Genomic DNA, 18,182 nt, shown 5'->3' on the forward strand with positions numbered 1-18,182 from the left:
ATCCATTCTCATTCGGTCGTTTGCGTAATTTCCGCTTCAAGTAAGAGTGTGTTTACACTACCCGCTGATCCCCTGAACAATATGTAGAGTTAGACTAAGAAAAGTCTGCAGCGATTTTGATAGCCCACGCAGTGCAAGCGTTATTTTAAACGTGAAACTGCACTGCGTGGGCTATCAAAAGCGCTGCAGAATTTTCTTGGTTTAACTCTATCACAGATGCATTTTTTTAATAATTCACCTGAAAACTATTGTCCTTTCTTAAAAAAATAGTGATTATATACTCTGGCACACCCACTTGGTAGTGGAATAAGGCGGCAAATTTAAAAATTGTAGGCGCGAAGGGTTGACATCCCATAGAAAATTTGAAATTCGCGCCTTTTTCTACTGACAAGGGTGTGTATGAGTATAGTATATTTTATGTAATAAACTTTAATTCAACTCTTCGCGCCTACATTTTTAGTAAGTCTACTAGGATCCCATCACCCATCCGTAGCCCATCACGCTCGCCGTGTTGCCATGTTGAACGGCGATGGACAACGACCCGGAGCGAGGGTCATGACCACTGTCCTGCATGAATGTCTTTATTTATTAGTATTCAACTAGTTTTCCAAATGAAATTGTATTTAAAACGTTTTTCAAAACAGAAACGCAACGTTTTTGGGCCACTAGGCATATACGACACAAGATAAAAAAAATCTGGTCTATGTGCAACCTTCTTAACAATTAGGTCCTTCATGATCATGATTCACAATCAAATTTAATATCATAATATTGCTGGCGCCACTGTCTACGTAAAATGTTAATTTTGTACTAATAAACTACTATTTCCTTTAATATCCGCTGTCTATTAAATTCAAGCGAGTTGTATATTTACATCATCACATTCACTTTGGTAGCGATTCGTTCATTCACTCAATCCAACTTCGAGTTCCGGTCAGCCGTCAGCCAAACTGTCAGTTACTTACTTATTTTCGCGCGAAAGTGGAAGGCGACTCTCGCGCAGCTACTTCGCTCGTTAGTTTATTTACGAAAGACATTCTCGTTTATGCAATGCTTGCATAAACCCTAGAATACTTCAGTGTAATAAATTGTGTACCGTGTTAAATCTCTCGAAGTGGTTTTACAGTGTTTAGTGCTATTTTATTTAAAGTTCTAAACTGTTTTTCTTTGTTTTCAAAGGAGTGTTTACAAATCACCAGAATGAGTTTGAGTCGTTTACGTAGTGTCGTTAGGGCCGACTTGGTGAAAGTTTCTTCTACAAGCGCGTTGGTGTCGAAATTACGGGGACCTTGTTCGGGAAGGGACTTGAGCACATCCGAGGCCCACCGCGTCACGATTGCTCAACACACGCCAAAGCCAGATTGGAACCGCGCAGTAAGCGAAGCAGAGAAAATCGTGGGATACCCAACTTCGTTTCTTAGTCTGCGATGGGTTATGAGTGATGAAATTGCGAATGTCGCTTTGCACTTACGAAAATTAGTCGGAAGCAATCATCCTTTATTGAAAACTGCCAAGTGAGTATATAATCACACGCCAACCTACTGTGTTGTGTAGTATATTCTCTAAATTAATTCGTTCATTCAATTGTATTGATGCAATTTATGTACATAAACATGTACGTAGGTATTTACCGTATTTTACCGTAAACTACCTAAAGAACACGCGCAAGACGCGCAACAGTTTTTGTAAAACTTTGAACATAAATAAAGTACCTAATCATACTACATAGATCGAACACATTTAGTAATGTTTTGTCTGTGTTTTCCATAATTCGCTGGTAAATTATACTACGCACATTACTAATACCTATCCCAAATTAATTAGGTATTCGATAGCCGCACGAGCGCGCGTTCGTGCAAGTTTCGCAATTTCAATGTGCGATTTGCAACACGCAGTTATTAGGTACTTATGATACTTATCTCATTATTAGCTGGTTAGGTCTGTTCAAGGTTTGGGTTTCTGTCAATCTCTAATCTAATAGCCTAATAGGTATTATTTACCTACTTGGGCCATTTTTAGGGTTCCGTAACTCAAAAGGAAAAAAATGGAACCCTTAATATAGGATCACTTTGTTGTCCGTCCGTCCGTTTGTTTGTCTGTCAAAACCCTTTATCTCAGGAACGCGTGGAGGTATATTACATTTGTAGTCATAGGTATGATAGGTAGGTACCTACTCAATCTAGAAGCTTTGATGAAAAACTAAGTTAATGGTTAACGAGTTACGTTATTGTAATATCGATATCCTTTCTCGTAAATAGTAAATTTTCAGTCAATTATACTATTGACAAAAAAAAATAACATGTTTAAATTTTTACTACTGTTTTAGGGCACACTTAGTTCAATACTTTATATGTTAGGGGTATTGTACATTTTACAAACTTTTGCCCAATAATATCGCCTATTTCACGGGCCTACCTGTTTCACATTTTATGGTATGCATAACTCACGCATAACTCTTTGGCGTCTTTCCTGCAGAAGACATCGCAAAGTTAAGAGAATATAAAGCTAATTTTTACGCTGCACCCTTACTCGTAAGAACTATTATATAATCTGTGCCCTTACTTAAAGGCAGGATCCATTTTTCAGTACCTAGGTACCTACTTGAGACTCAAATAAAAACGGGGTATAGGTATCAGAGTCGCTGAATTTTATTTATGTCCACAGAAGCGACCTTTTTCTAAAATGTGTTTGATTCACCTATATCTTAATCGCGGAAGGGATTTAATCAATCGCTATCGGAATTTAAGCAATCCAATCTCTGTTTCTCTTACTTTAAGGGCTGATTTAGACGGCGCGCGAACTCACATGCGATTTTATTTACATTGCGGACTATTAGTTACGTCAATTCAACCGGCCGATCAAAAACCGCAATGTAATGGAACTCGCATGCGAGTTCTTGCATCGTCTAAATGGGCCCTAAGTATAAAATCGCCCACAGAAACCTGATTTACAATGGCAAGAACAACATGCAGGCGTGGGGGCTCATCGTGCTGCTGGTGTCGAAGGCGGCCGGCCACAGCCCGGAGATACCAGACATGGAGCAAGACAAAGCTGCGGGGGTGTTACACAGGTATAGTCCTGGGCTATAACATAACCGCGAAAATCGAAATTCGTCAATAGCGGGCATTTTTCTCTGTCACTCTAATTAAGTCTTAATGAGAGTAAAAGAAAAAGATCCCCGCAATTTACGAATTCCGGTTTTCACGGTAGGCCCCCTGAATTTGTCGCCAAATTATGATTGAAAAGTTGCTTGACGGGAGGCGAAAAGTTACTAAAATATATGAGGAAGATTTGTGGGGTAAATTTACCACCTAAAACCGAGTTCGTAAAGAACAAAGGAACAAAGGACCGCTTTGGGTCAGTCAGAGAGAGTCTAATCAAATTAAATATTGGGATAGGCCCATTGTGGAAGGTCAGTAGGCCACGGGGCCCACATAGGCAGCGCAAGGCCGCTAGGCAGGTGCTTTCATTTCCATTATCGGATTCAAATCTGCTTGATTGATAAGATTTATCGGTAACTTAAATTGCTTAGCTAGAATAGCAAACATTACTTTTCGTGAAATAATTTCGTGACAAAAATTCGCGTTTAAACATTTTCGTGACAATTCCTCGTACAAGCACTTGAAAACTCATTTTGTGCAGGTTTCATAACACCGTTTTTATTTATCCATCCTTGCCACCATCAATGTGCCTGCTCTTCTTGAGCCGACTGGCATTATCAGAGATGATGGCAAGAGGCCCGATGGAGTGTCCTTAGTTCCTTGGAGCTTGGGACGGATGTTGGTGTGGGATGCTACCTGCGTAGACACTCTTGCACCGTCCCACCTCCAACGGACTACTGTAAAAGCGGGCGGAGCGGCGGAAAGCGCCGAAATTCTAAAACGTAACAAATATAAGAGCCTCGGTAGAGAGTACCATTTTGTACCATTTGGTGTTGAAACTCTAGGTCCATGGGGTCCCAGCGCGCATAAGTTGTTCGCAGAAATCGCGAAGCGTCTGGTTGACGTAACTGGTGACCGAAGAGCTGGCGGCTACCTCGCACAACGTATCAGCATTGCGATACAGCGAGGAAATGCCGCCAGCATCCTTGGTACAATGCCTCAAGGGCCTATTTTAGATTTAAGCTAGTTATTAATTTCGTTTAGTAGTACCACTGTATATATATTGTATGTAAATAAATGTTTTGACAACTTTATCCAAATGACATTAATGCAATGACCCAAATGTTTCCGCAGTAAACAATGTATACAAACAAAACAGTGAAACTCGAAGGCAACTCGTGCGCAACGTTTCGTGTTCTTTCGTGGTACGTCACGTGATGGTCACGCGACGCTATTGTTAAGTTTTTTATGAGTTATGACGCTATAAACCGTAAATATGTATTAGAGTATGATTAGTAAAGTTGACAAAACAGAAGGTTAGATAATTATTTCTTCTGCTGTTAGTGTGCTGATTGTATTTGCACCTCTCAACTAGAAATAAAGACAAAAGACGGTTTAATTTGCTCTGAAATATCTCCATCATACTCTAAGCAAAATATGTTCCTAAAAAGCTAACCATCCAGGCGGAGTCTGCTGATTTTAACTCACAACATATTTTATCCCCACACGTCAATCTACGGCGGCAATATCATGATGGTTTTCCGTTTTTTATTTGAACGGGTTTACCGTTCTAAAATACGCCTGTCTAAGCAATTTAGAGAAGAATACCGGTCTACTTAACCCACACAATGATCGTCATCTGCAAATTGACGGGGGGCCACAGCCTCGTGATTAAAGTAAAAAATAAAAATACTTTATACTAGTGTAAGAATAGTTAATAAAATTGTAATACTTTTCTATTTCTCTAAAGCGGCGACGTGACCAATTTATCCAATACGAGAAGTGTGCCTTCCCAAGTTTGTTAAGTTTATTAGCGAAAGCGAATGTAAGATAACATTTGCTAGACATAATAACGGCACGATTGCGCGTCAGTGTCACTATCATCTCAGCAGGCTTACTGAAGCAGGTACAATTAATCCACATATCTATAGGTTAACATAAACATTTGATAAATAATGCAAAACGGAATTTCGTTTTTTTTTTCACTGTAGACCGTAGGCCCTCTGGGCCCGACCCGACGCGCGATTTAGTTTTCGGCAGTATAAAAATAGGATAGTATCACCTTTACTGTATTTTTTTGGACAGGTACAATAAAAATAATGTTAATGTGAACTGTAAACTTAGTGTATAACCGAGCTTACTCGCTAACTTCGTGACTTCCTACTGACTCTTCTTTCTTCCACAGCCAACGCGCGTTAGCCGAGGTGACGGAGATGATCCGGACGTCCCACCTGGTCCACAAGGCACTGGTGAACATGAACACTCGGCAGCTCACCGTAGCTGAGCCCGACGACATGACCTTTGGCAACAAAATAGCGCTGCTCAGCGGAGACTACCTGCTCGCTAATTCGTGCTCGGAGCTTGCTAACTTGAGGTAAGTTTCGATTTTTAACGTCGGACGTATACGGACCGTGTCACCGTAGGCAGCTTTGCCGTCTTGTGGCCTAAATCGGAAACTTCAACTTGAAATTTACACTACTTTGTATACTTATTTACCAAAAACTAAACGCACGCTTCCTCAGTTCAAGGCACTGTGCCTTGTACGTACTTGTATGCAAAACATTTTAATAATATTTGTGGCTTTTCTTCTGCCCTAACCTAGGTTAGTCTTGAAACTTGAAAAAGGTTTTGGTCATGGATAGAAATGGGATCGAAAATCGAAAGGCATAAAAGAATCCAGATTTAGATAAAATCATTTAGATAAAATCTGTACCTAAATGTTACTTAATAATCGTTAATTAAATTTTTTTAAAGTTATGTAGCAGCACGGGATCTGGTTGCTGCCCTCATCAGTGCCTCGAGGCTTTTTAAACGATTTTAAATGATCATTTAAAAAATCCATCCTGTATACTTACGAGTACTTTATAGTTTCGGAATTGGGAACTGTAAAAGCCAATATTTTGTCTTGCCACGTGTATATCCTTGTGTTAGTTTTTGTGTTTTTACTTAAATCGAAAAATGTTAATGCCATTCATAGGCCATTTTATAACGGCTCCTTCGAACCTCTCCAAATATTGTGGGACCATGCAGTTTTATACCGTTAGAAATAGAAGTATAATGGCCTCATGGCGAATTAAAGGCGGTCAACATGTAGTACTTTTTAGGACACTACACACTATGTAATGGGGCCAATGAACTTCTTTATGTACAGTCGATGTCAAAGATATAGGTATTTACATTTTTCCCCTTATTACAAAGGAGTATGGTGCAAAAGTGTAAACATATTTTTGACGTCGACTGTACGAGTATGATGATGATGTAGATATTAATACTAGTATTATTATCGCTACTTATTGTAACGATTGCTCTAGTCTAGGCAGTGAAAATCAGGTCTTTGGTACTAGAAAGTACCCTTTACCTAGATTTAGTTCACGGTTTAACCATTCCATAAAGGTACAGAGTACAGTCTTGTATCTTCTTCTCCCTTCAACATGTAACTGTGTCCCTTACAAATAAACGCAGCTCAAGGCATTCACTTTCGATCAGCGAATCGTTTAAGGACAAACTACGTGAACACAAATTGCGTGCATGTGAATGTTATTCATAATGTGTACGTCATTAGAGATCTGTTATTACTAATAACCTCTGATAGTAGGATAACAAATTAAATTTATGAATGTAAATTTAAAAGTGGAAAGATTACTGTCTTGGGTGTCCAGAGGCCGTGAGTTAATGTCTCACCCAAGATAGTAATTATACTAACTTTTAAATTCATCAAAGCAAAGCATCGTTCGCAGACCTTTCTGCTTGTAAAAATTATATCTATGTATTCATTATATATATAATTAGGTACTTTATCTTACTCATACTCATACTCATTTATTTATAATATAATTACATATTACACGTCAAAATAGAAATTAAATTAGATAAATTAAGATTGAGATGAATTAATCATTGTCGGTAGAATCTTTAGTTTTAGAATAAGTAGATCAGTAACGGTGCTTAACCATACCTAGAGTATGTACAGTACAGTCAGCAGCAGAAGTTGCTAAGCGGGAGAGGTGTACAAAATTAACTTGACACTCTCTTATTCTCTTAACAATAAAGTCGTGTCAAGATCATTTTGAACACCTGGCCCGCTTAGCAACTTCTGCTGGTGACTGTACAACTCTCAAACTGCACAATTTGGTAGCTCCACCGTAACATATTGCCTCTGCCGGTCTGCCCATTGGCAGAGTCAAATTGGCCCCCTGACCCTATTTACAATGCTACCACTGTACCACTTTGCCACAGGCGTCCAGTCTAAGTTTGTCTGCAGTTAAATGGTAGCTGGTGATAATCCATGGCTCAAATTAGACTAGGAACAAGCTTATAGTCAAGCATAAAGGATGACTCACGCTAGACCGAGCCGAGCCCGGGCCAAGGCGTCCGATATGTCATTTTCTATGACGGCTGATCAGATCTTTGATGGAAAACGAAGCGCCGGAGGCTTCGGTCCGGTCTCAAAGCAGAAGCACAAATGACCGCTTTCGTTCGGTTTCGGATGTATAAACCATGTATACTTAAGAAATAAAAAGTATGTTAAAGGCTCCGTCACACAGGCGCGTTTGCGGGCGGCGCGTGAGCTGGGCGCGCCGCTTTTACATATAAAACGCTCACGCCCGCCCGGAATACGCGCCTGTCTGACGGAATCTTAAACCAACCGTTTTCCTATTCAAGTACTTCACATTCTCACAACTTAATTACTGTAATAATACCTACTAGGCATGTAAATTCATTCATTGCGTTTTTGAAAGTAACACAACATATTATATGTACCTACAATTAAATGTATTTAGGTACATAACGATTATCTTATCTATATATCTTACCTATAGGCCTCGTTGTTCGTTTTATAACTGTCTTACTGCCAGTATGTGTGTAGGTATAATAACATCTGCCTCACGCCAAAAATCTGACGGCTCCTATGCTGGCCCCTATAGTTCATGCACGGGGCCTACTTGAACTATTTTTTCATACTAAACTGAACTGTCAGCCTATACATGAGAATAACAGCGCCCTCTGGACATTGAAACAATGATCAGGCTTTTATTCCTGGTCAGGCTTTAATTTATAATGGCACATGACTAGCGCTGCTTAACGACATAATTGCATATAGACATCGTACTTTTATAATTAACTTGTTGATTGGTTAGACCAGCGGTCGGCAACAAGCGGCCTCTCACTTGCGGCCCGCGAGCTCCCCTGGCTGTTTTGTATGTAATATTGACAAATGATAATGTCTGGATAAAGTCATAAATATTAACAAAGTGCGGCCCGCGTTAATTGCGTTAACTACTATGTGGCCCTTGGCTGCTAAAAGGTTGCCGACCGCTGGGTTAGACGTGACTTGCACAGTTGTTTAATAAAATTTCAGTGATTGCTTTCATATAATAAGCCGATCAAGATAGAACTACTCAGACCAAAATGTGCTAAAGATATTAAGGGAGAACGAGTTTCAATTTTTAAGAAATATTTTTTTACAATAAACTTTCAATAACCGGTTTTTGCCAATTATCTTTTGTCGGACGTATTGAATAAACTACGCTCTATCTGGCACACAGGTACAGTACCTACATGTGTTGGCATCGAAAGTAACGTAAGTATGAGACTATAAATAAATAGTAAGTCAACATAATAATATATGTATGTGCCTACAACTAACTGTATTTATTTAAATAACGGATATTTAGAAAAAGCCAATCGAAACTTAAATAATGTATGGAAATAGTCACGTGAGTTTTCGTAGCATTTGTCATCTCGATACATTTTTTCTTTTCGTTTGGTGTTCGTCGATGAACGATTGTTATCTCGGCTAGGCTGGCACAACCAGTGTCATTTTTATTTTATTTTATTCTAAACAATACATAATATATGCATTGTGTCGAATAGTAATACATGCGTCATGCATATAATTAGTACTTACATACATTAAAAACTAGGGTCAAATATATCTTATCACTACTAAGTATAAATTTAAAACGAGGTCTTTTATGTGTAGCCCGCGGACACCGCTAAAAATCCACTGAACTAAAGCAGTAGCTATTTTTAAAGAAAGTGCAAGTCATCAAGTCACTCCGCTAGATTTTTAAGATGTGCTGTAGGAATATTTTAGAAAGGGTCACAACATTACATCTGGCAATGTACGCAAACGTGACCCACTTATTGGTTGTTTTATAGAGATGCTTCTTACTATTCACTGAAGGGCATGTGGGCCAAACCCATTCATGAACAAGTCGAGAATAAAAGTGAAACCACTACGGGGTAATCGGCTTTATACTTTTGATTAAGTATTAGTTTTGACCCAACTCAGCTATACAAACGTGGCTTAATTTAGTCAGTATTGTAAATAATAATGATTGTTAAAATTCGTGCATATAAAAATATCGTTCATAACTACTGTAGATAAAAGTAAAGAGTAGCCTGTGTTAAGATCCGAGTTCAACTGAAAACAAAGAGCAACGCAGCATAAGAACGCATGAATTAGGCACGGCACGCAAATTCCAAATTAATAAATAAAAATTATAAAAACCTGCAGGACTTGCATAAGTATAGGTAATAGGCAATTTATATAAATAATAAATAAATAAATAAATAAATCTTTATTGTTCAAAAAACACATACATGCTATATATGAAGTTGGAGCCCTGGAGACTGCGTTAGTTTACACTGTGTTGCAGCCCCAGCCCATATATTCATCAAAAATGTAAAATTATAAAAAAACAGAATGAGCAACAACAAAAAGATGGCGCTAATAGTGCAGAGTGGAGGTAGACGAGTTAGGTAGGGCTGCACCGTCATTGAGACCAAAGAAATGTTGGATGGGTTTGAATTTGTGCCGTGTCCCAGCACGGATACACATGCTGGTGGCTCGGATTATCGAAATTATAATTTTGGATCTTAGCCAGCCCATTACTACATACACTAAGGTATCTGTTTCAACGGTCAGCGATAAGTATAGGTAAACTAAGTGCCTATTATAAGTCTGCTAAACCAATTTTGTCACACGGATTTGGCGGCAAATTTGATGAATGGAGGCCCCACTCACACTAAATTTGAAATTCCCGCCTTTAACTAAGGATAAATTGGTTTGCCTGGCTATATAAATTAATTATTATATATATTAGGTAAGCTGTAAGGATCATATTAGTCCTTATAACCAACTACATGTATGTTTCCGTGTTAATTCTTACTAGCGCACCCGAAGAGAATATAATCACTTGAGCGCACCGTACAATCTTGCTTCCTGCTAGAAAGCAGCGAAAGTGTGCACATTGTGCGAATTGAGCATTCAATTCAAGGAACATCCAAATAGAAAGCGGGCATCCCTTGTGCCGTTTAGTGACAAATGATGTGCAAATTTATGATTCTCTTAACTTAACCCATTAAGGCCCACTTGCACCATCCCATTAATCCAGGGTTAAGCGGTTAAACCGTTAACGTAGTGTCAAATTGTACTGGTAACCATGGTAACTCCAGGTTTAACCGGTTAGCCCCGGGTTAGTGCAATGGTGCAAGTGGGCCTAAGTCCATTTGTACGTTGGGGTATAAACAGATTTTAGCACAAAATTGGTTGCTCCTGTGGTCCTGTGGATAATACTTAACAGCTTGTACATATGTATAAGTAATGATTTTATCACACAGGTTACTATTAAGGATGACTCACTTTAGAACGGCCCGGGTCCGGGCCGAGGCTTCCGAAACTTCGTGTCCTATATAAAGCATCACGTGATCACTGCATCATATCATAATGTCTATTCATAGAAAATGAAGTGTCGGTTGCTTCCGCCCAGACCCCAGCCGTTCCAGCGTGAGCCATCTTTAACCTGCGTGATAAAAGGAATACCCCTTAATGAGGGAGTTTTACTTACCTATCTCAAAATTGGGCTTTATATTCCTTAACATGGGGTACCTATATCCAATTGTGCACTTGAGAGTCGAAACGTGGACCTAATTGCTGTGTACAACTGTGTCATAGTCATAGGCACAAACGGGTTCGATAAAGTTAAAATAAGTTGAACCTTACTTTAACTATATACCAATATTAGTAGTATAGTTTTACTATGGAATGTTGTAGGTACTTATAGCCATCTAAACAGCTCTTTTGTACTCACTCACAGAATGGATGGTTACCTATATGCGTCTATCCAACTCACCGCATTTACCTGCTCCTACCTAATCTTCCATTAACTTACCACTTAAAACTTAAAAGTAAAGTAACATGCCATGATGCCATGTCGATGCCATGTTGTGCACCTGTTCAATATACCAGTCCAAATCAGCAATGCAAAACGAAAACCACTAACCTTGCATCATATCATAATGTCTATTCATATTGATACCAAGCCGGGTCATTTGGAGTGGAATTCGTGTCAAAAACGCTTTCACGCTACTTCGTAGACGTAGCATTACGCAACAAACTCGTTTGTACAAAAAATCATCTCTAATTAATGAAAACGTAACTTAGCGGTAGTTTATGAATGTCGTGCTACATATACGAGTAAAGTCAGACCAAGATATTTTAAACGTCAAACTTCTATGAAATTATGACGTATAAATAACATTTGCACTGCGTGGGCTATCAATTCCGCTGCAGACTTTTTTTGGTCCGACTCTATCTATCGTTAAGTAGGTACACGTAGCATGTTTTGATCAGGGTCGATTGTCAAAAATTGCGAAGTGTTAACAGTTTTTTTTTTCAGACTATTGGCGTAATTCAGGCTTAAAGTCATTAATCACAAATTAAATAACAAATAGAAGTATTAGAACTTAAAATAAAATTAAAACAAACGGCCCAACATATAGCACTCTTTTGTTTTTATCCAGGAATCAAGAGCTCGTCGAACTGATGTCCTCAGCGGTCCGAGACTTGGCCGAAGCCGAGTTCCTGGGGGAACGAGATGAGCAGAACAACCCGCTGCCTTCGCGGCCGGTCGCTGGAGATGGAGAGCCACACACAGGTCAGTTTTTATAACATTTGAGCATTTGATTAAGCGGAGATAAGAGGAGACGAGCGGAGCGGAGAAGAGAACCAATGCTATTGGTCGATTCCCTCACGTTCTCTCATCTCCGCCTTATTGGAAAGGCAGCCTAATTAGCAGCACCAATATTGTTTAATGTATTAGGTACTGTAAAGGTTTGCAACCTTTACAGCCTTTTTTAATGTTATCTGTGACTGGCTAGTCAATATTTGAATTTAGAACCTGATCTCGCTGTCAGATGGAACAGGGTGCGCATGGACATTCCTAAAGAGGCAGCCATCAAACTAGCGGAATATAATTAATGTAATTTAGCTGAAGTTTATGAAAAGAACATACAGTAAATTATCTATGCGTATTTGAATGCCTTCCACATCCTCCCTGCTAGGCCGTACCTATCCCTTTACAGTAAGTACCTAAGTTGGGAATAAGCGTTTAATTAAGTACGTGAGGTGTGAGGGAGTGCGAGGAGGTACTCGGTCTGTTTAACGAGTAACTAACATTCCTCAAGTTTCTCAATTTTAAATATTTGCTTTGATCTAATGAGCAAACTCATACATCCGCTTGTGTTAATGTACATATCCCCTTATTCATAAACGCGTTACAAACCTCAATTAGCTCAATCGCTTGTCTTTATCTGCCATTTTGACTTATGTATTTGTAAGAAAGGGATAAAACATAATTTAACTAAAAACGCTCGTAAAGTTTGATGAATAAGGGGGTTAGTATTATGTATTATGTACCCATGGTCGTACCTACTACACTTGAATTTAGGTAGAGGAGAAAGGAAAAATCATAGATAGAGTCTGTGCGGAAAGAGAAGAGTCGTGGAATGTATTGGTCCCCATACATTCCATGACTCTTCTCTTTCCGCACAGACTCTATCTTACTTGATAGAGAGTAAATTCTTGTTATTAATTTGTAATTTAAATAAAATTATTTCATCAACAACGCGACGTTAAACAACATTTATGCGCAAGTATATGGTTTTCCAATGGACATGGTAATAGATTTTTTTTTAACTTCATTATAATTATGTATAAATAATCCTACCTATATCTTAAGCGCTTCACACACCTTACTACTACAACTTGTACTACTACTAGGAACGCAGCAATACGTGGAAGTGAGATGCAGATAATTATATTTACCGTGTCTTAGGCTAACTTAAAGCTGCGTCGCGTCCTCGTCGTCAGAGGGCCTACCTCGAACCACGTTCGACGTGTTGCCACCCTGTCACACTTAAGTACGAATTTACAAGTGCGACAGAGAGGCAACACGTCGAACGTGGCTCGCGGTAGGCCCTTAGTTTCGGAAAGTTGTCAGAGAAAGAAGGTGTGTGAAGCGTTTTAGCTAACACGAAAAAGTCCCCAATAAGGCTTCTACAGAGTTGGCTAGGAACAACGTATTGCAAATCGCATGCGATTATCGGTGACGTTTGTAGAGGCCATTACATTGGCATTGATTTTCACTTGCACTTGTATTCTGTGACAAAGCGCTGGTGGCCTAGCCGTAAGAGCGTGCGACTTTCAATCCGGAGGTCGCGTTCAAACCCCGGCTCGTACCAATGAGTTTTCGGAACTTATGTACGAAATATGATTTGATATTTACCAGTTGCTTTTCGGTGAAGGTAAACATCGAGAGGAAACCGGACTAAATCCCAATAAGGCCTATAGTTTCCCCTCTGGGTTGGAAGGTCAGATCGCAGTCGCTTTCGTAAAAACTATATAATGCCTACGTTAATTCTTGGGATTAGTTGTCAAGCGGACTCCAGGCTCCCATGAGCCGTGGCAAAATGCTGGGATAACGCGAGGAGGAAGACTTGTCACAGGACAACACAGTAGAATGTGGAATTCAGTCGGTGTCTACTGTCTGTGCAACGAATTATTTTTGAAAGGGCAAAGTTGCTAGCCTTGAACGCATCCGCCACTTCGTCAGTTTGTTGCTAAATTAAAATGCAAATAACGTCCATGGGTAAAGAATATGAAGACAGCGTATTGTTAAAAATAAACCAGCTTGGTCAACTCAAAGTCTACTTTGAATTTTGAAATTGCCTAAACCCAAACCCTAACTTATAAGTAGTGGTTTAATTAATTTAGTAACTAGTTTTTCGACACGCGCGTCAAGCGCTACTGTCGCACTAGTTACATCGTAACGCAAATCATGTAGGACTTCTGTTTGATCAAACAATTTTCTTGACAAAATACTCGGACAAAATATCACATCGCTACTATAAAGCCCCTTTCGCGCTGCGTTTCGCATGTGATCTGCTCATTGGTTACGATCGAGGAAATCAAATAAAACGTAGATAAATATCATCGTACCTACACCTACCCATTAAGGGGGTAAAAGGGGGTAAAAAATGCGATTAAGAAAAGAAAAACCGGGCAAGTGCGAATCGGACTCGCGCACGAAGGGTTCCGTACCATAATGCAAAAAAAAAAAACGGAAAAAAAAGCAAAAAAAAAAACGGTCACCCATCCAAGTACTGACCACGCCCGACGTTGCTTAACTTTGGTCAAGAATCACGTTTGTTGTATGGGAGCCCTATTTAAATTTTTATTTTATTCTGTTTTTAGTATTTGTTGTTTTAGCGGCAACAGAAATACATCATCTGTGAAAATTTCAACTGTCTAGCTATCACGGTTCGTGAAATACAGCCTGGTGACAGACAGACGGACGGACGGACGGACAGCGAAGTCTTAGTAATAATAGGGTCCCGTTTTACCCTTTGGGTACGGAACCCTAAAAACTACCGCAATTTATACTCTTATATACTTTTTAATACTTTTTATACCTCCACGGTGGCAACCAAGCATGCGGCCAGAACATTCCCCATATAAAAGGGAGAATATTGTCGAGAACAGGACAACTCTAATAATATGTGGGTTTTTAACCAAATGAGAGGTTAGCCTCGTATGTCCCTTCCTCTTCCGTGCTCAGTGCCTGCCTACAATGATCAGTAAAATATAAAATACATAGCTGGTCATCTTTGTACCTATTTGATGTGTTAAAATTCACAGGGGGCGGCCTTAAGGTTCGCATGCGGCCTGAATGCCAGTATCGTCGTGTGTTGAATACTAAGTACGTCCAAGTGGAATTTGCTCCACAAATAGCGTAGGTACGGCGGTATCAACTTGTTGTTGGACACCTTATATACAATGCATAGTTTTGTGTTGCAGGATGCTAATTTACAATAGTCACAACACAATTTTGCTAGTAGTATGTATACCACTGTCTACATTGTCAAGAGGACTATTTCGTTGTACAAGTGTTAGAGTTTGACCAAGCTAACACTGCATGGCACTGCAAAGTGTGTTAATGTCAACATTTCTATGAAAATATGACGTTTATAATATTACAAGTATATGCTATTTTTTAAAATCAATGTGGCTTTAGGAGTGATAAATTGGGAATACGGGTTTTGTAGCTCTCTGAAGCTTTTTATTTTTCTATTGAAGTAATATAAAAAGTAAGGAATCTTAAGTAGACAAGATAGATAGATATATATATATAATACTCTTTATTGGCACACCTCAGTAAAAAGATACAAAAGAAAAGAACAAGTTTAGTTCTATTTTAAAAGAGGTTTGATTTATGAAATTTCTAAGAATATTATACTTAAATTAATAGGAATAAAAATACGCATCTTTTGATTCGAATAAATAAAGACACATTCGGGGAAACTATAAGTCTGTATTTATTGAGTAAAATTCATCTTTTCCTTCTAGGTTTCTCACGACGGGACACCTCGATTCGAGAACGGTTAGGCACCGCAAGTCATGGCACTGTGTATAGCGAACATTGTCATGTAGGCTAATCGTGTTTAGACTTTAGATTTCTCTTGTTGGTATTCAATTTCTCTTGAACTTAACGCTTTTACTCTTAGGCTAGGTACCAACTACCTTTATGCTTAGAGTATTTATTCTATGCTTGGAGTGACAATTCTGAAGGTTATTTTAACTTTCCCATGTACCGTGGCTCTTTGAAATAACAATTGCTGCTCTTCAAGCCACCCAAAAGATCAACAAATAAATACCTAAGTGTTGTTCTGTTACTGAAAACAGCTTCTTGTTGCTCTTAGAGTGGCTGAACTTAGAGGAAATGAGTAAGTCCACTATTCAGACAGATATCGTGCCGTTTGCTCGAATCTGAGAAAATTTGGTTAAAATACCTATTGTCTATTCACAGAATGGGAGTGCGTGATCGACCCCCTCCCGCTAACAGGCGTATTAGGGCGCGCACGGCGCGAGTGGGCGGCGCGGCACGTGCTCGCAGCCGGCGCCTTGCTGGGCAAGAGCTGCTCCGCCGCGCTCAAGCTGGCCGGCCACCAGCCCAAGCTGCAGACGCAGGTATCTCTCTGTTGATTTGTGTGGTTCTTTATGACGATACAAGGCATATTCAATATATTAAGAACGGGTCACTCACACCCTCCTCCTCCTCTGATCCTCCCCTGGTCCTGATGACACTCCTCGATACGGAGTGAAACATGTCGAGCGTTTATACGTGAGTCACCAGTTCACATTTAATATGTCTGTGTCTCACGGAAGTTTTGTCAGACGATACAAGGCGTTTAATAAGCAGTTACGAAGTGGTAATGCTTGCAAGGTCCTAAGTGTTATGTATATGTAGGTAGTATAAGTCTTTCAATATGCCTTGCATTTCTAGATAAGCTTTTCAGGGAGAAATGTCTGACTAAACCTTTTTTAATTCCAGGGCTACCTCTTCGGCTGCCACCTAGCGTTAGCCTGGCAAGCCTTCCTTGACTTGGAACCGTTCTCCGGCCCCGAGCCCTCCCGTTTCTCCTTAGTCGGAGCCCCGTTGGCGTTCACTCTTCAAGCACGACCTGAGCTGTATGAGTACATCGAGGCCGGGCGGAAGAGTGTGCACGATGTCGACTACCATGCGGTAAGTTGAGATCTAAGTACCTACTGTTACTCTAATCATGCAGTCATCTGGTGGCGGATTTGCAGTCTTGGCCGCCATAGCCAGTGCTGCCGCCCCGAATGTCTTGCCGCTCTAGGCCCGGGCCTACTGGGCCTAGGGCAAATCCGCCACTGGTCATCTGATACATACTTAACAGTTTCTTTCGTCCACAGCTATACAAAGCGGTGCTGGAGGGTGACGGCATCGAACAGACCAAGAAACTCCAACGTGAGCACATAGCCACCGCCTGCGAGGTGCTCGACAGTTTCCCCAACTGCGACGCGCGGACCGCCCTCACCAACATAATTGTCGCCATGCATCATGACCACCTCTAGGCTTACGAAACTATGGTATTTTTATGATTAATATTTAGGTAAGGTTAAGGCGGCCAAATCCGTCGAATTCCGTAGATATACGAGCACTTTAAAAAAAAAAGTCATTTATTGATTTTTAAACTAATACACGATTGTTAACTTCATCAACAAAGCAGCGATTGCTTAAGGTAGTCGGCAGTCAAACGCAGATGGGCTCTAATTCCTACGGTTGAAAAAAAAAATATGCTCGTGAAGCGATTTTCCCGCAGACGGATTTGGTCGCATTGATCGTAACTGAAATGGGACTAAATCGCGTATGCAGAAACCACCACAATCAGTGCCTGGGAATAGAAATGTAACGTCGTGTGCGAAGTCGGAGATATTTTTACGCAATTACGTCTGGTTTTAATAATGTGTAAATAAATACTGATTTTAACTTCTACGATAGAATCATATAGGTAATCAGTAAATTGGATATACATAAATCTTCATTCGTTTCTTAAATCCCCTTTTGACGGCTGCCTTTTAATAGTACATTATTGTCGAGGCTCGGAAGTAGCTACTTGCAGGCTGAGGATTCGTTTTAAACGGACGACCTTGGGAGTCCGTTTAATTGAATCCGAACCCAGCAAGTAGCCTTCCAGCCGAGTCATATATAGTGCTTTTCTCAAAAATGGTGCAAGAAATATAAATATCATAGAAATATTTTACAAAAGCAACGTTCTTACGTATATATATTTTCACAGAAAAAAGTAGAAACAATTGAAAAAATTAGCTTTGCCGCCCCTTTATTTTTTTAATAAAAAAATAGAAGTGTATTTTTCTGCGGAAAATACGCCAACCTATTTGAGACAGCTAAATAGTCGCGGTACTAATCATCT

The 18,182-nt window shown here is 39.7% G+C and overlaps 1 protein-coding gene across 1 annotated transcript; it reads left to right on the forward strand.

Annotated features, from left to right (window-relative positions):
- The first annotated feature begins 980 nt into the window (after window positions 1-980).
- LOC134793996 (all trans-polyprenyl-diphosphate synthase PDSS2) lies at window positions 981-17,357 on the forward strand. The gene is made up of 7 exons (XM_063765702.1): window positions 981-1,514; window positions 2,939-3,070; window positions 5,287-5,475; window positions 11,910-12,043; window positions 16,253-16,413; window positions 16,778-16,969; window positions 17,161-17,357. The coding sequence occupies exons 1-7, from the start codon at window positions 1,201-1,203 to the stop codon at window positions 17,320-17,322; spliced, it is 1,284 nt and encodes a 427-aa protein (XP_063621772.1). The 5' UTR covers window positions 981-1,200; the 3' UTR covers window positions 17,323-17,357.
- Window positions 17,358-18,182: the final 825 nt, after the last annotated feature.

The sequence above is a fragment of the Cydia splendana genome, chromosome 9, assembly GCF_910591565.1.
Source record: "Cydia splendana chromosome 9, ilCydSple1.2, whole genome shotgun sequence".
Lineage (NCBI taxonomy): Eukaryota > Metazoa > Arthropoda > Insecta > Lepidoptera > Tortricidae > Cydia > Cydia splendana.

What these genes read in the sequence shown, in the direction of transcription:
- LOC134793996 (XM_063765702.1), top strand. Translation starts at nt 1,201, where the DNA reads ATGAGTTTGAGTCGTTTACGTAGTGTCGTTAGGGCCGACTTGGTGAAA. An exon ending in TCGGAGCTTGCTAACTTGAG is followed by an intron (nt 5,476 to 11,909) that starts GTAAGTTTCGAT and finishes GTTTTTATCCAG; the next exon opens with GAATCAAGAGCTCGTCGAAC. An exon ending in ACGATGTCGACTACCATGCG is followed by an intron (nt 16,970 to 17,160) that starts GTAAGTTGAGAT and finishes TTTCGTCCACAG; the next exon opens with CTATACAAAGCGGTGCTGGA.